The sequence below is a fragment of the Sinocyclocheilus anshuiensis genome, unplaced genomic scaffold, assembly GCF_001515605.1.
Source record: "Sinocyclocheilus anshuiensis isolate Anshui unplaced genomic scaffold, SAMN03320099.WGS_v1.1 scaffold190, whole genome shotgun sequence".
Taxonomy (NCBI): Eukaryota; Metazoa; Chordata; class Actinopteri; order Cypriniformes; family Cyprinidae; genus Sinocyclocheilus; species Sinocyclocheilus anshuiensis.
The window spans coordinates 1,214,943-1,236,081 of NW_015547663.1; the positions used below are offsets into that span (position 1 = coordinate 1,214,943).

General features: G+C 36.0%; 2 protein-coding genes across 5 annotated transcripts; both read left to right on the plus strand.

Moving 5' to 3' along the window:
- The first annotated feature begins 988 nt into the window (after positions 1 to 988).
- LOC107702467 (RING finger protein 157-like) lies at positions 989 to 13,647 on the plus strand. Of its 4 annotated transcripts, XM_016504801.1 has the most exons (19): positions 989 to 1,468; positions 2,706 to 2,824; positions 3,947 to 4,035; positions 4,686 to 4,832; positions 4,992 to 5,109; positions 5,280 to 5,346; positions 5,443 to 5,486; positions 6,191 to 6,238; positions 6,369 to 6,440; positions 6,664 to 6,823; positions 7,064 to 7,176; positions 8,116 to 8,351; positions 8,562 to 8,670; positions 9,253 to 9,361; positions 9,451 to 9,632; positions 10,772 to 10,837; positions 10,925 to 10,973; positions 11,664 to 11,783; positions 12,581 to 13,647. In XM_016504801.1, exons 1-19 carry the CDS (start codon positions 1,381 to 1,383, stop codon positions 12,727 to 12,729), a joined length of 2,085 nt encoding a protein of 694 aa, XP_016360287.1. In that variant the 5' UTR covers positions 989 to 1,380; the 3' UTR covers positions 12,730 to 13,647. The 4 variants fall into 4 exon arrangements, with proteins under 4 accessions (XP_016360287.1, XP_016360288.1, XP_016360289.1 ...); XM_016504802.1 differs by lacking the exon at positions 11,664 to 11,783; XM_016504803.1 differs by lacking the exons at positions 11,664 to 11,783; positions 12,581 to 13,647 and adding an exon at positions 11,459 to 11,613.
- On the plus strand, positions 13,514 to 20,032 carry LOC107702425 (5-hydroxytryptamine receptor 3A). Its single transcript, XM_016504748.1, has 9 exons — positions 13,514 to 13,559; positions 16,973 to 17,133; positions 17,447 to 17,556; positions 17,761 to 17,930; positions 18,284 to 18,444; positions 18,993 to 19,200; positions 19,306 to 19,443; positions 19,517 to 19,700; positions 19,984 to 20,032. The coding sequence occupies exons 1-9, from the start codon at positions 13,514 to 13,516 to the stop codon at positions 20,030 to 20,032; spliced, it is 1,227 nt and encodes a 408-aa protein (XP_016360234.1).
- The last annotated feature ends 1,107 nt before the right edge of the window (positions 20,033 to 21,139 follow it).

Consider the following 21,139-nt stretch of genomic DNA (forward strand, 5'->3'; position numbering starts at 1 on the left):
ACATCAGAATGATCTCAAATTAAGTCTGATTTTGTGGTGGTTGTGCTTTAAAATCAAATTATTATCATCCTAATTCAAGCGATGAAGGATTTCGAAAATGACAGTAAAAATGATCAGTGTTGTTGAGTACTACTGTAAGGTTAACCCTGCCTGGTTTACACGTTTGAAAATGATTAACAGTTGAAAACATTAGACATTTAGAGAAGTAATCAAAAAGTAATTAAATGTAATAAGTTATGCCACATTACTTTAATAAAGTAATTGAAATAGTTACACTACTTATTACATTTTAGATTGTAATCTGTAACACATTACATTTCCAAAGTAACATTTCCAACACTGGCTATAGGTTCCTGTGAAAGAGCATTTCTCCTGATGTTATATATGCATATAATTATATATTAATAAGAGACAACATCCAGGCCTCTAAGCCCCGCCCATTTACAGACCTTGGTTAAAGTCCACTGCAGCTCTACCCTCTTATTCTGTTTCTGCATCCCATCGCTCAAGCGCTCGGAGAACAGAGAATACAGGGATGATGATGATGATGATAAACATACCGAGAAACTGTGTCATATAGAGAGCACCTCACTGCGCTTTGCAGCTTAGCCAAGGACGCCGACCACGGAGGCAGGGACAGCCTTATAATAGGGCTTCAGTCTGCAGGACGCAAAGAGCAGCTTGTGTCTGCAGACAAAACAACGAGGGACTCTGTGCGGAGCTTACAGGGCATTAAGAGCACCAACTAATCCTGTGCATGGCCAAAAATATAAAAGCGAAGAGTATTGTAATCTGTAACACATTACATTTCCAAAGCAACATTTCTAACACTGGCTATAGGTTCCTGTGAAAGAGCATTTCTCCTGATGTTATATATGCATATAATTATATATTAATAAGAGACAACGTCCAGGCCTCTAAGCCCCGCCCATTTACAGACCTTGGTTAAAGTCCACTGCAGCTCTACCCTCTTATTCTGTTTCTGCATCCCATCGCTCAAGCGCTCGGAGAACAGAGAATACAGGGATGATGATGATGATGATAAACATACCGAGAAACTGTGTCATATAGAGAGCACCTCACTGCGCTTTGCAGCTTAGCCAAGGACGCCGACCACGGAGGCAGGGACAGCCTTATAATAGGGCTTCAGTCTGCAGGACGCAAAGAGCAGCTTGTGTCTGCAGACAAAACAACGAGGGACTCTGTGCGGAGCTTACAGGGCATTAAGAGCACCAACTAATCCTGTGCATGGCCAAAAATATAAAAGCGAAGAGTAAAAAACGGGCTTTTGCGTGAAGAAGGAGATGTTCGGACTAAAGAAGTCGCAGCAGCAGTAGGATTGCAATCATTCAGTGTTATTTCAGTTTTTAGCTATTTGAAATGGGAGCTTTGACAAGCCGTCAGAATGCAGGAGTGGAGGAGGTCGATATACCATCCCATTCTGTTTACAGATACCCACCCAAATCCGGTAAGAAAATTATATATTATTATATTATATGAATATTTCGTATTTTTATTATAATAAAATATTGTTCTTATTTCTTTTATATTATATGATATTATTATTAATTAATATTTAATAATATAATATTATATAATATTATATTATATTAACAAAAGTCTATCTAAAGAAATAAACTGGCCCAGATAAACACAAGCTTGTTCAGACTGTATACTCTTTATAATTTTGGGGGGAAATTGTGTAAAAATTGGCATTTACAGTAAAATTGGCTTGTACAATTTAGTTAAATATTTGTCTTGCTTCTTCTTGTAATTGAAATTGAGAGGGTCCTTGTGTTCATTTGAACTCCAGAGGGCCTGAGCCACCACCCGCTGTTTCTTGGTCAGCAAGTCTGTCTCTGAAAGGCAGAGTAGGCCCATAGATGCTTGTCTTTATATTGATATGGGGAATCATTCCAGTGGTGCTGTGTCTACAGTCTACCGAAATGTATTTGATGATTTTGCACTCAGCATTAAACTGATCTGAAATAAGTGTGTCCACTGTATGTAAATGGGATTTATTGTGACTATGCGGTTTACATGGATTATGCTAGATTAATATATTAATTTACTATATGTAAATTTTTAGATAACAGTATCCGTGTATGTTTAGAAAATGCAACACTCATCACGTTAGTTTTAGAATGATTGTTTTACAAATCTTTGGAAATTTGAGAAGGCGTGCAGATGAGAAGATGTCAGTGTGTTAACCACAAGTCACCAGATACTCTATATGTGCAGCTTGGGACTTGTGCCTGATTCCTGCTACCTCCTGCTCCAGTTTCAAGCTTGTTCATCTATCTACCCTTGTATCTTCCCATGGCGGTTGCTATCCTCTGTCTGCCCTTGAGCTTGTCTTTCTTCAATCTATTTGTTCTCCAGTCTGCTATATCTGTCTTCATTTTCATTTTAAAACCTTTTACTTGTCTTGTGCCCAAACATCACTTTGGGGGAATGGAGGTTTTTGCATCTATATATTTCATACACCATTTAATAGTCAGCCTGTTGCTAAAAATTAAAATATGTATATTTTACATAAAAGAACTGGCCTATTTCTGCCTGATCTGATGATATAATGCCTTGGTGTTGGTGTAATACAATGTAGCCAGTTGAAATAATGAAATAATATTTTTTTTTTTACTTAAAACCAGTTCGTTTTGAATGGTTCAATATCTATCACATTTGATCTGTTCATTGTCTTTCAGGGAGTTATTTTGCTAGCCATTTCATTATGGGAGGAGAGAAGTTTGATTCAACTCATCCTGAAGGCTACCTCTTTGGTGAAAATACTGACCTCAACTTCCTAGGCAACAGACCAGTAGTGGTAAGATTGCATTTCATTTCCTGGTAACATAGATGCAGCCATTTTGGCCGATGTTTATAGAAGGTCATGAAACCACTGTTTTTGCTCTGTTCATTGATTTTACCTTGTGTGATCTCATTTCCAGAAATGATCAGCAATATGCCTCATGACTCATTTATTTAAATACATATTAATCACAGATATTTTAAAATGTGTGATTCTCATAATGATTTGCATTTTATATTATATGTCATTTGTGTTATTTTATAAGATTTTATAATATTAACATATTTAAAGACATTTTAAAATAAATATCTTCATTAGAAGAGGGAGAAGAATGAATACATTTCCTACAATTGCAATATACATATAAATCATTACATTTGAATATGATTTATAAATCTATTTTAAAATATATATTTTACTCTTAATTCTTGACTCTTAGATTTGAGCCTTTATGAGTCTGCTTGTTACTTTAACTGAATATTTAGGTTAGTTTAATGTAAATTACTATATGTTGGTGGAAGCTTTTATAATTCACAGGATTATACATGACCAAATGTCACATGTAATTGTATAGCTGTTCTTATACACTGCTTTGCCATATCTAGATTTTTATCCTGATATGTATGTGTGCAGTGTTTGTGTGCTTTTATGAAACCATATGTGTATTTCTGTGTGCAGTGGGTCTTTTATTTACACTGTATGCATTAGCTGCTAGGCCCGTCTCTAAACAGACAGCCTAGTGATGCTGTGGATTTAAGCGATGGCTTAGCGCAAGTAATACAGAGAGCCACATTCAGTCTGAACTCGGGGGAGTGGGGAAGGGGAGGCGACAGGCTCACCCAGTGTTGACCCACACACGACCACACTCTTGATGCCGCTCTGGCACGTGGGCATGCCTGTGCATTGCATTTTTCCAGGGCAAACACACTCACACGTATGCATGCATCAGCACAACAGCTTGTTAGGAGATCAGTGTACATCAACTTCCTTTTAATATGGCTTTGTTTCCAGATTATTTTTTAGTTTTGAAAGAGATCATATGTGGGCATCAGATATGTGAGCTGATAAAACAGAACAAAGTGCTTCTCAAATATTGTTATAATCAATAACTTTACCCTCACTCTTGACTCTTGTTAGTTCCCGCACAATGCTCCTCCTCCACATGAGCCGGTCAAGACCCTCCGCAGTCTCATCAACATCCGTAAAGACACTCTGCGACTTGTCCGGTGAGATTTTCATTGCTGATATCTTTACTATACCTGACAGAGCTCTTAAAGCAATCATGTGATGAGTTCCTGTTTGGACATATTTGATAAAACAGCACATTTGGGTGGGACATGTTGAAAAGGTTGTCTCTTTTTTGAAAGAGCTAGCAGACTTTAGTTACATTTAGTTGATACCTGTATTTTGTATCTTATTTTATAGAGCATCTGATTAGATGGAAATCTGTGTAGTGCAAGATAAGCCATAGGTTTTCCCATGTGAGAAAAATGTCAATTTTAAATGCATATTTCAACTTTTTAGCTGTGCAGTAGCATTTACATAGCTTCAAAGCTAAAAGACATGGGCCACAAAATTAGAATATCGTGTTAATGTAGAATATCTCTGTGAACAGCCACCCTTTTCAGTAATGACCTTCTGTGATTTACCCTCTTTGTGGAGGGTGTCAATGATTGTCTTCTGGACCATTGCCAAGTCCGCAGTCTTCCCCATTATTGTGGAATTTATACTGTAGGGATTGTCATTTAATGAAACTCAAATGTATGTTTGTTTTTATACTCTTTTAGATGATGCATTTATTAAATATATTATTTATATTTCTGTGCATTAATATTTTTTGCTGAAATCTTAGTAAAGTTTGTAATTTTGTCTGCAGATGTAGTGAAGACATGAAGCTTCCTGGACAGGAAGTTGGGAAAAGCCACAGCTGCTATAATATTGAGTTTACCTTTGATGCAGACACACAAGTTACCATCACTATATACTACCAAGCCATTGAAGAGTTTCACAATGGTGTGCCAATGTAAGTTGAGCATTAGACACACTTTGAGTATTCCTTGTTATTTATTTATTAATAGCACACTTCAAACTCAGCCTTTACCGGTTGATCAGAGAGCAGAAAGTTGGGAAATGACATCAAAACTTGGGTTATATTGCTCTGTTCATTGTGTGTTGTTGACAGATACTTGCCGCAGGACAGCTCTCTGCAGTCAGAGACGGTGCATTTCAAACGCGGCGTCTGCCAACAGTTCTGTCTGCCCTCTCATTACGTCAACTTATCAGAGTGGGCAGATGAGGAGGTAACACATCTGCTAGCTGTGACCTTTTGTGTTTTTGCCGTTTTTAGAGAGAGGTTAAAATAGGTCAGACTGAATTAATCTGTCTCGTTAATGAAATTATTGAGCAATTCATAATGCATGTCCTTAGAGCACTTTGGGTAAACCTGGTAATGTGGTTTATTGTTACACAGCTTTTGTTTGACATGGATAAAGACATCTACCCCATGGTTGTACAAGCAGTAGTGGATGAGGGAGATGGTGAGTTTTATGCAATTTGATATTTTATAATATATATGTAGAAATATATATCTGGAAATAAATGTAAATATATTTGTCCATGTTTTTGTTGTGCAGAACACTTGGGACACTCTCATGTTCTTCTTGCAACCTTTGAGAAGGTATGCTTTTTTGTGTAAATTCTTTTTTAATGTTTTGTATTTTAATGTTCAAAAGTTCGGGGTTGGTAAGATTTTTGAAAATCTCAAAAATACAGTGAAATTGTGAGCAATTTTGTGAAACTTTATTACAATTTAAAATAACAGTTTTCTGTTTCCTGTGTTGGCAAAGCTGATGTTTCAGCAGCCATTACTTCAATCTTCAGTGTCACATGATCCTCCAGAAATCATACTAATATGCTGATTTCATGCTCAAGAAACTTTCAAGAAAATTTCTTCTTCTTATTATTAATGTTAATGAAATTAGCTGCTTAATATTTTTGTGGAAACCATGATCATTTTTTTTCTGGATTCTTTGATGAGTAACTTTTTTGTTTTTTGTAACAATGTGAAAGTATTTACTGTCACTTTTTATCAGTTTAAACATGTCCTTGCCGAATAAAAGTATTAAATTCTTAAAAATATATATATACTGACCCCAAACTACAAATGAGGACTAGACTAAATGTAAAAAGGTGAGGTTGTACTTATTTCTACCTGATCTAACACTAAAATGATCTCTGTTGGTGTAAACGTATGTAATCAAATGGATTCGGTCATATTAAATAATATTATTGGCATAGTTAAAAACAGTTTAGTTTATCTAACAAAAATAAATTCACTGTGACGATTAGTGATTATATAATGTCGCTGTCTTTTTCTCCTAGCATATGGATGGAAGTTACTGTGTAAAACCTCTGAAACAGAAACAAGTGGTAAGGGTCCTCTTACTATTTATGTAATCTTATAGCTTACAAGAAGGTCAACTCATATTAAATGATTTTTGTAATATAAAAGTGTCAAATTTTCAATAAACTTCTTAATCTTATCGTGATTTTATCTTAGGTGGATGGAGTGAGTTACCTGCTGCAGGAGATCTACGGTATAGAGAACAAATACAACAGTCAAGAATCAAAGGTAAATCATCATCAGATTGAATCAGATTCAAAGACAGTAGAATGATTTAAATTAGCAAAATGATTAATATAGTAAATTGTTTAATAAATTTCACTTCACTTCACTGTGATATAGTTGTCACTACTCTCTCCATATCAATTTTGAAGGACAACATCTGTTACTTCTAAGCTTTCATTCATTAATTAGTATCAATATTTGAAAAATGACACACTCCTGTTTACAGGTGGCAGAAGATGAGATTAGTGACAACAGCGCTGAATGTGTGGTGTGTTTGTCGGATGTGCGGGACACACTTATCCTGCCCTGCAGACACCTGTGCCTGTGCAACGCCTGCGCAGACACACTGCGTTACCAGGCCAACTGTTGCCCCATCTGTCGACTGCGTAAGCACCAACCCCTGTACTGAACTCATTCAACAGGACTCTATTATTGAGATTATTATATTTATGAAAATGTAATTATGTGATTATATTTTTATCTATAGTGACTCATACATACATGTTGTGGCAGGTATTTCATTAAATAAAACACTGGACATACTGACACTAGTTGATGCTGTTTTTTTATATTGTTTCAGATAAAATATTTGACTAATTTCAAATTTCTCCTTTTAATTCCTGTAGCGTTTCGTGCCCTCCTTCAAATCCGAGCGATCAGGAAAAAACTGAGCCCACTCACACCTACTGAATTCAACCCTGTCATCACCTCACAGACATCAGATTCAGAGGAGCACTCGGTAACACACTATGTTTGTTTCAAAATGTTCATACAGACAAATATATTTAAAGCTAAATAAATGCATTTATACAGTTGATCTAGCTTTAATGAGACCCAAATGTCAATGTCAAGAAAATAGCTGATTAGGGGTCCAAAATAAATACTTTCCTGAGTTTGGTTGGTTGTGATGAGTACATAAAACTTTGTTAGGAGCATTAACTTTAACCCTCTAAATCTTGGCATATGAAATAATAGTCAGAAAATCAGATGTTTTGAAATGGAACAGTTTTGTTGAACCTTCAGACAAAATCTAAAAAATATCATATTTGAGGAGAAAAGATCACCTATGAAGAGACACAAACTGAGCAAAAGTATGCAATTTGGTACAGTTGCTGATATTTATATGGCCAAAAAGTAAGATGAAATTCTGACTGTAATGTAAATCAGTGAGATTTTTATAACAGCAAAGAAGGCTACTTACATAAAACGCAAACAAATATCATTAGTCCATCTATATCTCTCACTATTATGTCTTAGTAAGATGGTATTCAAATGCTTCGTTTTTATGATCAAAGCTCTGTAGTTTTTATTGTGGGGGGAAATCATAATGCAATGCAATGATGATATACAAATAAACGTTCCTCAAAAGCCTGGTGTATCATATTTGATATTCATATTTTAACATGTTTTTTTTTTTAAATACTAAACTTAAGTTGCTTCAGTTCAGTAAGTGTACAACAGTTGTTTCAGCAAAGTTTTGATCATGCTGATAATTTAGAGGCCTTTGCATATTAAATACGATGCATTAGGGTTAATGGTTTAAGTAGTCAAACACTCTCTGATACATGTTAGGTGCACAGTTTAATGCAAAAACACACAAATCATCTGTATGCACCATCTATTCATACAAAAAGTTGTACTGCACTGTTGTTCACAGCCACATGTATGTTTACTACAGGCATCAGAGCACATCCCACCAGGCTATGAAGCTGTGTCCCTGTTGGAGGCCTTGAATGGGCCCCTGAACCCGTCGCCATCTGCTCCTCCACTTCAGGGCCTCACCAGGGGCCATGTTTCTGGATCTGTGCCCACATATGGCAGTGATAGCCACCACACGCCCACGCGCTCGCTCTCTCCGCTAGAACACTCTGTCAACGCCAGCCAGAATGTGAAACACAAGAAGAGTGGCTCTAAGTGAGTGAACCCTAACTGAAGGATTGAATGGTGTAGTATTTCAGTATTACTGTTAAAAAACCTGTTGTTTAATATCTACAGAACATTTACTGGGTGTTACTAAAACACTTTCCTGTCACTTTACAGCTTTTCTTGAAGGTTAAATTATGGGCTTAGGAAGCAGGCAGATAAATGAGTGGTTGCTAATCATGTATTCTGGGAACTCTCTAGATCCCTCTCCCAGAATTCTTCAGTGCTGCCTGAGGAGGAGGATGAGAAGTCATGCAGTGAGTCTGAAGTACAAACGTGCAGGAGAAAACTGCATGTAGAACAGCAAGAGGTGCAGGCATTATAGTATTTGTATATTTTTTGTATACATATTATTTTATGCATTTTTCATATATTTGCATTTGTCATAATTTTGGGGTCAGTAAGAGTTTTTGAATGTTTTTTTAAAAACTGCATTTATTTGACCAAAAATACAATGAAACGGTAATAATGTGAAATATCATTAAATAAAAAAAAATCTATTTGAATATATTTTCAAATGTAATTTCTTCCTGTGATGGCAAAGATTAATTTTCACCAGCCATTATTCCAGTTTTCAGTGTCACATGATCTTCCAGAAGTCATTTTGATATGCTGATTTGGTGCTCAAGAAAATTTCTTATTATTATGAATGTTGAAAACAATTGTGCTGCTTAATATTTTTGTGGAAATCATGATACATTTTTTAAGATTCTTTGATTCTTTGAAAGTTAAAAAAAACAGCATTTATGTGAAAAAAGTAGAAGTCTTTAATGTCACTTTTTTAGAAATAATATTTACTTTCATGTATTTATAATACAGTGTCCACTAGTGATGATGATAGATAATAAACATCAATCTGATCATCATTCTTGTATTGTGTATTTTACTGCAGTCTGGAGTGACTCCTGAAAGTGACAACATCACCCTGTCATCCTCAGGGGCCATAGATCAGTCCTCCTGCAACGGGACCCCTCTGTCCTCCACAATCACTTCTCCAGAGGGTACAGCATTACAGCTAAATCTCACTGAAACACACACCAGAGCTCATTTACATTTGTTTGTCTTCCTGTTCACTTCCTGTCCTGTTCAGATCCAGTAAGCAGCAGCCTGGCCCAGTCTGTGATGTCAATGGCGTCCTCTCATAGCCAGCACTCTCAGATTAGCACCGACACACTCTCTTCAATGTCCGGATCCTACATGGCTGGTGCCGAGGGAGAGGAGGCCGATGAGACCCCAGCAGAGAGCCGAGCACCTTCCCAACATGAGGGTGAGGTAAGACAGTTAGAAGGCCTAGAAGCAGGACAATTTGTTGCTTTTGTTTTTTTAGATTCAGATGCTTTAGTTCATGCTGATATTATAGTTTTTACCACCTAATAAACTAAACAGTGTTGGTAGTGGTTAATATTTGTTTTTTTTAAAGAAATAAAACTTAAAAAAAAATAAAGTTAAATGTATGTTTTTAGAGTGAGTGTTGCACTCACAATTGGAAAAAAAAGAAAAATCCACAATAAAGTCATAACAGTTATACTTAACTTTAAACTATTTCTGATGCATATTCTCTAGTAAAAAAGTAATATATTTAAAATTCAGTTATTTCATACTAAGTATAGTTCAGATCTATTAACATATTTACTGACATGTCACTGAAATTTTTTACAAATTATTTAATTAGTTATTATTAACTTCTATTTGGAGTACTACTTGTACACAATGCACATTTCTTAATATTAAGCCTGCAATGTGTTTTAATGTCACTATTAATGAGGATTGTATGATCTTTGAATAATATCAATCTTTAAAAGCTAGATATTTAAAATGTACCTAAAGTATACTTGCATTAGTTCCAATTTAGCACAATCAAATATACTTTAGTATATTATTATTTGGACTTCATTACATCCGCACAATTAAAGTGCATTAAGTACAAAAATAGTTGTTCCAATTTAGCAGACTTTAAGTTAGTATACTAAAAGTACAATTGCAGGGTATTTGTATTAAATACATACATATGTAAATTAAGTTGTAGTATACTTGGAATAAATGTATTTCAAATACATTTTAGTATATTTATTTTTCACTTGGGTTTTATGATTATTTTATGATTATTTAAAAAAAAAATCCCTTTTATGTAAAACATTTTATACAAAATTTGCTATATGAATACATTTGCCTTGCCTGTTTCATTGGCTAAGAAAATACTCTTTGTAAATGCAGTCTCTATTAAATGGTTTAAAAGAAATTTGAAAAGTCATCGGGAAGTCATGGAATTTCATTGGTCAAAAGTTATCAGAACACTGTAACCAAAGCTATAACTATCACCATTGCACAAATATTGATAAGTTTATGCCAAGAACTATTCCTGCAAATCATATATTGTGTCTTACAGAGAACATATTTACATGTGTCCGCAGGAAATCCCCAACGAGGCAAAAGGGCATAACTTTGTGGCTGCCATTCTTGAAGAACAGGATTCAGAGGTTAAAACGTTCAAACAGCCAAGCATCTTAAACCAGCAATTTATTGTTTTACTTATTATTTACTCAGATTTGTGTTTTCCTTCTTAGGGAAATGATGTGACTGAGGAAGATTGCGCATCTCCCACCAAAGAACATGGTAATTGTAACCTCAGCTATTGGCTGTACTTATCACGACTCTGTACACTAGATTAAGGAGAAAACACTGCAATGTAGGTGGTACTTCATCTACAAGAGCTTCTAAATCTGCCTACAAACCTGCTTGATGAATAACTTGTGTTTGCAGGTGGGCCAAAGGTCGCTCACTACAAATATAAATATCACATGACTCATTTGAGGCGAATATAGTTCGATTTTCATGTTTTGTTTCAATCAGCCCACATACAAGCACATTTGGCATCTGAATTGTAATGAGTATCCAGCTTTCTACCTATTTATTATAACAAGTGTGCATCTGTATTAATGCTATATATTCTTTTGGCCAACTAATTGAAGGCAACTAATTAAGGTTTTGCTTTTGTTTTCTTTGTATTGTAACTAACTGCCATTTTGCATAGACATTTTTCATCTGTTTCTTATTTAATGTGTTGTATGCTTACTAATGTGAGGAAATTATTGTCCTAGACTAGTGTTTGTCGGTTGTGTTCTTGTGCACGCACCTTGCATCTGCTCGCTCTCACATGAGTATGTGTGCATCCATCAACCGCAGTCATCACTAAATGGCTGCCGAGTAGCATCCTGCTCCCCATCGCTCTGACCCCTCACTGCTGTACTCCACTCAGCTGCCCTGCCTCGGCTGCTCTTGTTTGACCTCTGACCTCGCTTGCAGGTGGGCGCAGGAGGAGCGAGGTGCCTTGTCCAGAGTTTGACAATAACAATCAGGGGCAGTCTGACACCCACTGTATGACAGGCCTGGACAATGAGCAGCCTCCTGACCGCCGATTCGCTGGTGAGTGGCAACCTCTCGAACATGGACTTTCTGATTGGAAGGGATTGGGTGAGGCGCTTTCAAGGTGTCCCATTTAAAACAGCAACTGGCTCTAAAACACTATTGGCTTTGTCTGCTCATGCACGTCCTTACTTTGACCCTGCTGTAATTTTGTGTAGTGTTAATTGGTAAAATGGCCATGCCCTTTAACCACCCTCTTTTGTGTGTGTTTATGTGTATGTGTGAGTTTATATCATGTATGACTTGTTTCTGTCTCTCTGGGTCATACTAATAGCTAAGTTCATGTTCAGTGTCTGCCAGCTCAAAGTAGCTTTGCGTCTCCCTTAAGTGTCCATATACTGTTTGTGGTCACTATAAGTAATGTGCCCATTCATGTCTTGCTTTTGGCACTTCAAAATTGAACATCCTGGTCATTAAAGATACAAGTTTCCAGTGAAAGTGCAGTTTTTTCTTCAAAGGGACCCTATCATCTTCTCTCATTATCTCTACAAACCAAGCTTCTCCTCAATCTCTCAATCCGACTTTCATTTTCTGTGGATGGCTGGTTGATTCTCTTGATGTGCTGTAAATGTGCTGTGTTCTCTCTCTTTTCTGTCTCTGTTTTCCCTTCCATCATTTCCCATCTCTCTTTCTCTCTATCTTCCTGGATGTCTGTGGAATGGACAGATGAGGACTCTTAATTTTTTCCAAATCACGTTTCCACAATCCCATCATTATTTTACCCTACATTCATACCTTCTAATTTCTCTTCTTTATTTCATTTGTGTCTTCTCACATGGATTCTTCTGTCCTGTTAGGTCTGTTATACCTCGACGTCTATCGTCATGGACGGGATCCTTTGACTCACCATGCGTCCACCAGCAACATCAACCTGGAGGAGCAAGGGGTCACCAATGAGGCGGTAAATCCCAAGAACAAATCTCATCGTGGACCCCTAGCTGTGTAAAATCCTCAATCCACCCATTCACAGACCTACTCCAATCCTGAGAGGAATATCTGCCTCTTTCTTCATGCCATCTCCAGCCAAACTCGTGCCCACGCCAATTACTCATGGATCAAATCCTAAATGCAAACCAGGGAGAATTGACTGTGTGGTTTCTCTTCTCCAGTCATGTTTTTAGCGCTCTTTTGGTGTTGGCACTTGTGTAAAGCACCACGTTTACACCAACGCTCCACCCACTCATGCGTACAAATGAAGGGATGACTCAAGCAAGCTCTCCTGATGAAAAGCTGGAAAATGAGAACATGATGAAGACTCCAACCTCTAAGCAGCATTTCATGTCAAATTTCATGTCAAGGCTGTGCGACTATGCTTTTTAAAGTTAATTATCAAATCCTGCTGATATGAATCAACATCCCTTTGGATTCTCCTCAGTAATGTCACTGAACGTTTGAATATTTCAACTTGTACTATTGGAAATCTGCCCACAATACCCAAGATAGATGTTTCAAAAGAATACGATGGAAAAGATGAATTGTCATAATAATCAGACCTTCACAATATTAACTTCAGAGCAATAACACATATTTGCTCACGTTTCTGCCCTTGTCAGTTTGCTGCAGCTCACTTTGAGCTCTACGTACAGCCCTGCATGTTACAAAGACACAAAGCTACTGAGCTGCCTAAATTGTGTTACACATCTGGCCACGGAGACGCTACTGAACTGCTTACTACCAAGCATTTTCGAACATTTTGTATAGGATATGGAAATGTTGGGGAAAACTTGCCTATGACGTCCACATCTGTGGTCGTAACTCAGATTGCTACTGTTGATGGTATGTTAAATGTCATAAAGCTACTGTCAAGTTTTTTGTGTGTTGTTTAAAAAAAAATATACAGAGTTCTGGCATGAAACTCTAGATGGCGCAGTCCGATAGGTCTAGCTCAATCTGACCTGGTGACATCATTGTCACATGGCAGCTGATTGGTTCTCTCCTGTATCGGTAGCCAATGAGCTCGCTGCTCAATATTCAAATACCTGGCTTTTGTTTGCTGTAGCAGTTGGCAGCGCACTTCAGAAACCCTCCACCTTCCCCAGCTCCACCTGTATAGATCTGCTACGGGGTGATTCATGTATAGTATATGGGGGTTATTCATATGTGTTATATGTGTAGCAGCAGTATTTCTTACACGCTTACAGCAGCATGTTGTGGATGTATTGGCAGTAGCAAGTCTCGGTGCTTGCTCTGCCGCAGCAGCAGCAGCAACGTAGCAGATCTATTCTGCCAAGAACAAATACATTAACATTGTCATGTACTTTACCATGCCAATCCCTCCGAGAGTTGTCATGACAGAAGTAATTTCACGTCTGCGGTACAATCTAGCATATGCTACAGTTAGTCAATTTGTACCCAAGTCTTGAAAGCTGAAGTAGCTCTTCAGAAGTGTGTTGTTGGACCGATATGGATCGCTACGCCAGGTACTTTGGTATCCTGTTAAAAGTAATTTTTGTTATGTATTCCTTTTGAAAAGCGTTGCACTTTCCTATAGGGATCTTTAACTGAAAGTGTTTACTTAGCTCCAGCAGTCAATTATACAGTGAAAATGAAGGAAAGTGTGCCACTAACTTGAAAAACAATCAACAACTTTCAGTTTCTCGACAGTTCTGCCAAACCGAATTTATAGTGTTTAAACTTGCACTTTGTTTTTACCAGTGGTATGTTAGTGGTTATGTTACTTAACGAAAATCTTCTACTGATCTGTGGGTTCTCTTTCCAATCCCTAAAAGGGATAGTTCACCCAAAAATGAAAATTCCCAGAATGACATTGGACATTGTTGACTTTGATTGTGTTCCACAAAAGAAAAAACACCATGCAGGTTTGAAACGACATGAGTGAGTAAATGAAAGTAATTAAATGTTTTTGGGTGAATTATCCATTCTTTTACTATTATTCCCACAATTCCTTCATCTGAGCCATTGTTTTTATTCATTAGCACTTGTCTGGACTATCTGAATGAAAAAAGGATTCACAGTACAATCAAATAGTCTCTTATAACTCTCTTAAAATGTCTATTGTACTTTGAGAACCAACAAGGCTTTTCCTTTGTGTGGAAAATGTTTATTTTTTATTTTTGTATGTTAGCTTAGTTCTTGTTATCGTTGTAATAGTCTGTTCAATGTGTTGTTTACTGTAGTATATGAATGGTGTGAAATTTCTCCAAATGGGATTGTATAATTTACACATGCACTAGTAGATTTTCCCTTGACAGCAGATAATGCGGTGCATGTGGTAAGCTCATGGTAGTTGCAGTCAGAATATAGAAATCCTCCACCTTTACATTTGCACTATATGTCTAGCCCTTCCGCACTGAGCTTGCACACTGTGTAAGCAACAGGTATTGAGTCACAAAACAAGCAATACAGCAGCATAATAGCACGTTGTTGTCTGCAGGCAATACAGATAAACTTAGCCATGCATTGAATGTTTTACAGCAGAATGTCACATTTACATGCAGAGAGAAACATCTGTGGAGTAACATGCATAGAGCATAGATAAATTCAAGGGAATTTCTCCAGTTTTGTTATCTGTATTGCTTTTGTTCTGTCCTCTTTCTGCACCAGGAGGAGTGACTCTAAACTAAACCTACATGAGGAATGGGTTGCATCAATTCACTCTTGTAGAATGAAGATTACAAAATGTCAAAACCACAATAAACCTTTTCTTGAAAACAAGATTTGTTTGGAGCATTTTACTCTCTCTTTTTTAACTCAATTTTTATTCTCTCTTTTTCAGATTTACAGTTCAAGTTGCCAGATATTTACTGTAAAAATGATTGTGATAGACATTATGGGATGTTATCTTAGAGCTGATATAATCTACCAGTCAGCTTCGTAAAATACTCAAATCTACTTTGTATCTTATTAATAATCAACATAATTGTGCAGGTGGTAAAATACACTGTAAAAAATGACCGTAAATTTAACGGTAAAATACTGTAAAAATGCTACAGTAACAACCTGTTAAATGGTTAACGGTAAATTCCCCTACTATATACGGTGAAAAACTGTATTGGACATTACATGTATTGGACATTAATTTTACGGTAGTATACCGTTTTTGGAAGTGAAAAAGACTGTATAATTTACAGTGAATAACCGTAAATTGACATTCCCAGGATTCCCTGTTACATTTCAAATTTGATGTTTTTTGTTGAAATAACTATGTTTCTTAGTTTTTTCTTATACGGTATTTAACTGTAAATTTAAGTTAAAACCGTAAAACCTAAAACATTGCTACCATATTTTTTACGGTAAAATTCCGGCAACCACAGCTGCCGTTTTTTAACCGTAAATTTTACGGAATTTTTTTTACAGTGTAGAAGGCCATATGTTGACCTACAATTTGTCAAAATTGGTCTTTTCATGACTAAAAATGTGACAGACCACTGTAAAGAACATGTACATTAATTAAAAATAAATACAGTAAATAAACCAAATTAATTGAAAATTTGATTAACTAAAATTACAAGGGACTTCCGCTATATGGCATCCTCTGTATGTTTATATAAATATATATATTTTTATTATAATTGTATAAATAATGCAAATATTTCTCTTTCTCTCTCTCTACACTGCAAAAATGATTTTTCAAAGCTGTAAATAAAAAAAAAAAACACTGGAGTATGTTTTACAAGAAAATAGTATTTTACTTCAAAATGTCACATTTCATTGCTGTTTCTTTGAAATTAACTGAAATTTTCTAGTAATTTCTCAGTGAAAAATTAGATGGATGGATGGATGGATGGACATGTCTATCATCCATTCAGTGCGAAAAAAGATTGTCTCTACCAACACAAATCAATAACAGCAGAATATCACATTTGTGAGGAACAATGGCCTTCATGATCCTACAAAAATGTTTTATGGTGCTCAGGGGAATGATGTTCTCCTATATTAAAGCTAATTTCCCATCCATTTTCATCTTGTACTGTTACATAAGCAGAGGCAGTGAGTGGGACCAGTTGCCAGTCATCTGCTAACCAGAGGTGGTCTCTCACTGAGAGTTGGATATGAGTTCTTTTCCTGTCTGTGCTATCTGTCTACTTTTTCTAGTAGGTGAGTAAAGCTTCAGTTATTTCATTAATGCACAGACAATCGTCAGTTGTTCTAAAGATAACTAGCCTGTTTGCATGGCTAAATTAGTTTTGGACATCTAAAACAGCATTAACATATTTCTTGGCTTGCAGATTTAGTGTTACCTAAACAAGTGTGCAGTAAGCAAGATGTACTGGAATATTTAAATCTTACCAGAGACAATGAAAAATTCACAACTTGCCGTCCTGTACTGGACTGGAGACACCCCACCATAGTGTACTTTGATATTTACCTCTACGGCATCCTTTCTATGGTACTTTCTAACAGCTGACAAATGTTCAAGTGGAACATTATTCCGTGTCTGTTTTATATATATGTATTTATTTATTTAATTTTTTTGCAGATTGAAAAGTCTCAAATCTTTGTACCTCTTTTTTGGATGTCCATGGTAAGTGTTAAACAACACAAAATTCTTCTTTAGAATTTAAGTGATTTCTGAATTATGCTGCATAATTGGAAAAAATAAATCATTAAAAATAATTATATTAAATAAATAAAATATTTTATGAATTAAGATAACCACTTAAGGGATTTATTTATTTATGAATTAATTTTTGCTCATTTAGAGTTGGAACAATGAACGAATCTCTTGGGATCCTAAAGATTTTTGTGGCATTAAAAGTGTGATTTTGCCAAAAGAGATGCTTTGGAAACCAGACCTTTATGTTCTTGAGACGTAAGTATATAAAAATGATACATCTAGATAATCATCTTACTTGATAATTAAAAAATGGAATTAGGAGAGGAGAAATTAAGAATTGAGAGAAATTACATATATGTGGGAAAATCTAAAATGTATGATTTGTCTGGTTCGATTTTCTTTGACACAAAACTAATTTTACATGGCATGTAAAAAACGTAATTTATCAACACGCTTTAGTGCAGAAAAGGAAGATGGACCACTGAACCCATATTTGTATATTACTCATGATGGAAATGTGATGATGGAGGATGACCATAAGATTGTCAGCACCTGCACAATGAATGTACACAAATTTCCTTTTGATACCCAAACGTGCCACATCACTGTGTCTTCAATTAATTACTCAGGTGAGAGCACATTTCAAAAGTAAATATTCCTTGAAAATAAAGATGCATGATATTAAAATCTGGCCAATGTGATAAGCTGATAATTATTTTAATGTTGGCAGATAATAAATGGCAGATATTGGTACCAGCATATTGTGCATCCTCTTACAGTTTTTAAACAACTGCTATGATTAAACATGGCATAAACGTAATGATAGATTTAGTGCATTCAAACTTGTATCTTTCACTTGCTTGTCTTATAATGTATCATTATTAATTATTGTATCTTAATGTTGTTGCTTTCCATCAATGAAAAATCCCTGTGCGCATTCAGTGTCACACTGTACCAAGCTGCTTTCCTTTATGTGAAACAGATAAAGAAATAAAGCTGGTTCCTGCCTCCAATTCATCAAAGGCGACACAGGTTGCTCGAGAAAGCATATTAACACAAGGAGAATGGGAGTTCTTGAACATATCCGTCTCGCTCCAGAATGAGAGCTATGAGGGGCAAACATTCGACAGGATAAAGTACACGGTACTAACCCACCCAAAAATGAAAATAGGCTATGAAAATAAATTTACTGATTCTCAGGCCATCCAAGATGTAGATGAGTTTGTTTCTTTCCTAAAACAGATTTGGAGAAATGTAGCATTACATGACTTGCTCACCAGTGGATCCTCTACAGTGAATGGGTGCCGCCATTAAAAACTTTACAATAATCCACAAGAAATATACACAACTCCAGTCTATCAATTAATGTCTTGTGAAGTGAAAAGCTGCATGTTTGTAAGAAACAAATCCATCATTAAGGCATTTGAACTTTAAACCGTTGCTTCTGGCCAATATATGAGTCCATAATCCATAATAACACTTCATCCAGTGAAAAAAGTCTAATAGATCCATTGGTGAGCAAGTGACATAAAACTACATTTCTCCAGACAAACTCTACATCTCGGATGGCCTGAGGGTGAGTACATTTTCAGCAAATTTTCATTTCTGGATGGACTATTCCTTTAAAAACTATATTTCTTCCATGCAGAGATTATAGCCTCAGATTTTTCTCTCTCATCTTTCCTCTTTAGATTTCAGTCAGAAGGATGCCGCTGATGCATTTCATCAATTTTCAGCTACCTATATTGTTTTTCCTCGTTTTGGACCTAGCTTCTTTTTTCATACCAGATAGAGGGGAAAAACTGTGCTTCAAAGTGACTGTGCTACTGGGGATCTCTGTACTTCTGCTCATCCTAAATGACATTCTGCCATCCAAATCTCACAGATGTCCTCTGATTGGTAAGAGCTCAGTTCAAGGACAATTTTCTTAATATAGAGACGTCTTTTCATATATCAGAGATATGTTTAGTTTGTCATATAAACTCCCTCTTCTGTTCTGTGCAGCTGTGTATGTCGTTGTCATCTTTTCTTTCATGTTGCTGAGTCTTCTGGAGACAGTTTTGGTGATATACTTGATAAATATGAACTCTGAACAAGATGCTAAGGGGGTTCAGAGACCTGAAGATCATAACTCTGACACAGGTATACACATCTTTCAAGCATCACAATGATAAGGTTCTGACTTTGTAGTCATGGGACTGGGGTTTTCTTTCAGATGACCGGAAAAGAGACAGTAATGGAGTTGAAGTTCCCCTTGAGTTTCTGATGTTGAAGGAAATATACAGCAAAGAAAAAATGAATGACGTGCAGCTATTGCAGCTGATCCTAGAAGAGCTTCAGACTATCAGACAGACTCTTGTTCCTGATACTTTAAAAGCCCAAACTGCTCAGATTTACTGGTTAGGAATGGCCAAACGTATTAACAGGGTTTTCTTTGTGGTTTATCTCATCTCAGTTTCTCTCTTTCTTGTCTTTATCTTTCGAGAGTGGAAAGTTGAGTAATTTCAAATGCTAAAATTGTGACGAATGCTCAAATTAGGGATCAATATTACATATATTGCATTACATAACAATATTATGTACATTTCTTCTTCCTGTTGAAAGCATTGCAAAAGGAGCTGCAGCATACTGTATATTTCAATTGATTTTCTGGTGCTTATCTACAGTTTCTCTCCTGTACAGGCTGAGCACCCCCCCAAATATCTGTCTTGCCCACCCAATCCGAATTTAGGTACAGATTGCGTTAATCTTTTTATGCAAAGATTAAATGCAATCTGAGTCGGAATGTATTTTGAGAAGTTTGAAGAAGAGCTGAAGATCAACCAATCATAAAATAGCACCAGAAAATTGCAGTATCTTTCTTTTGTTAGCTGAAAGCAATGTGCGGTAGAGGAAATTAAAAAAGCTTAGTCTGTTGCAAAAAAGCAGAGGTTGACAATCACACAAGTGAAAATGGGAATAAATATTTACTAACTATCATGGTGCGAAATACAGGAACTTTAATACGTATCTACATTAATATGTATCATAGCCTACCATTGAAATTACCTGAGCTGTTTAATTAATTTTCTAGAAAAATGCATTTATTGCATGGACGGAGCAAAAATGAAAGTGTATAAAACAGGTGTACTTGCTGTTAACGCTGTTAAACTGAATGTAAGAAGCAAACTGTGATCCAGTGATGCAAACTATTCAATTTTCAGTTTCAGTTTGAAAGTAGGGCTGTCATTTACGTGATTCATGTAGTTCATGATTGAATGTGACGAGACAATAAAATTTTTTCTGTTTTGTCAGAGTCGACGCCAGCCCATACAACCTGGGCGAGACAAATATTATTTGCTGTTCTGATAAATTACTTTACAAATCTTTTACTCTTCTACCATTCTCAAAAAAGGGTTTTAAGACAGTTATTTCTAATATTTCCTACTAACACACTACAGCAAAAGATAGAAATAACTGGCTTTAAACCATTTTTGTTGATGAAAATACTAATGACCTAGACTTCTGCACAGTATATATATATATATATATATATATATATATACAGTTATGTGAAAAAATTAGGACACCCTATTGAATTCCAAGGTTTTCTGTAGGACATAATAAAAAATTATCTGGTCCTTGGCAGGTCTTAAAATTTGGAAAATAAACCCTCATCTGATGAACAACAACACATGACATATCACACAGTGTCATTATTTATTTAACAAAAATAAAGCCAAAATGGAAAGCCATGTGTGACAAAGTTAAGACACCCTATGATTCAATTGCTTGTAGATACACTTTTAGCAGTAATAACTTGAAGTAGCCTAATCATTTTCTGTATGACTTTATCAGT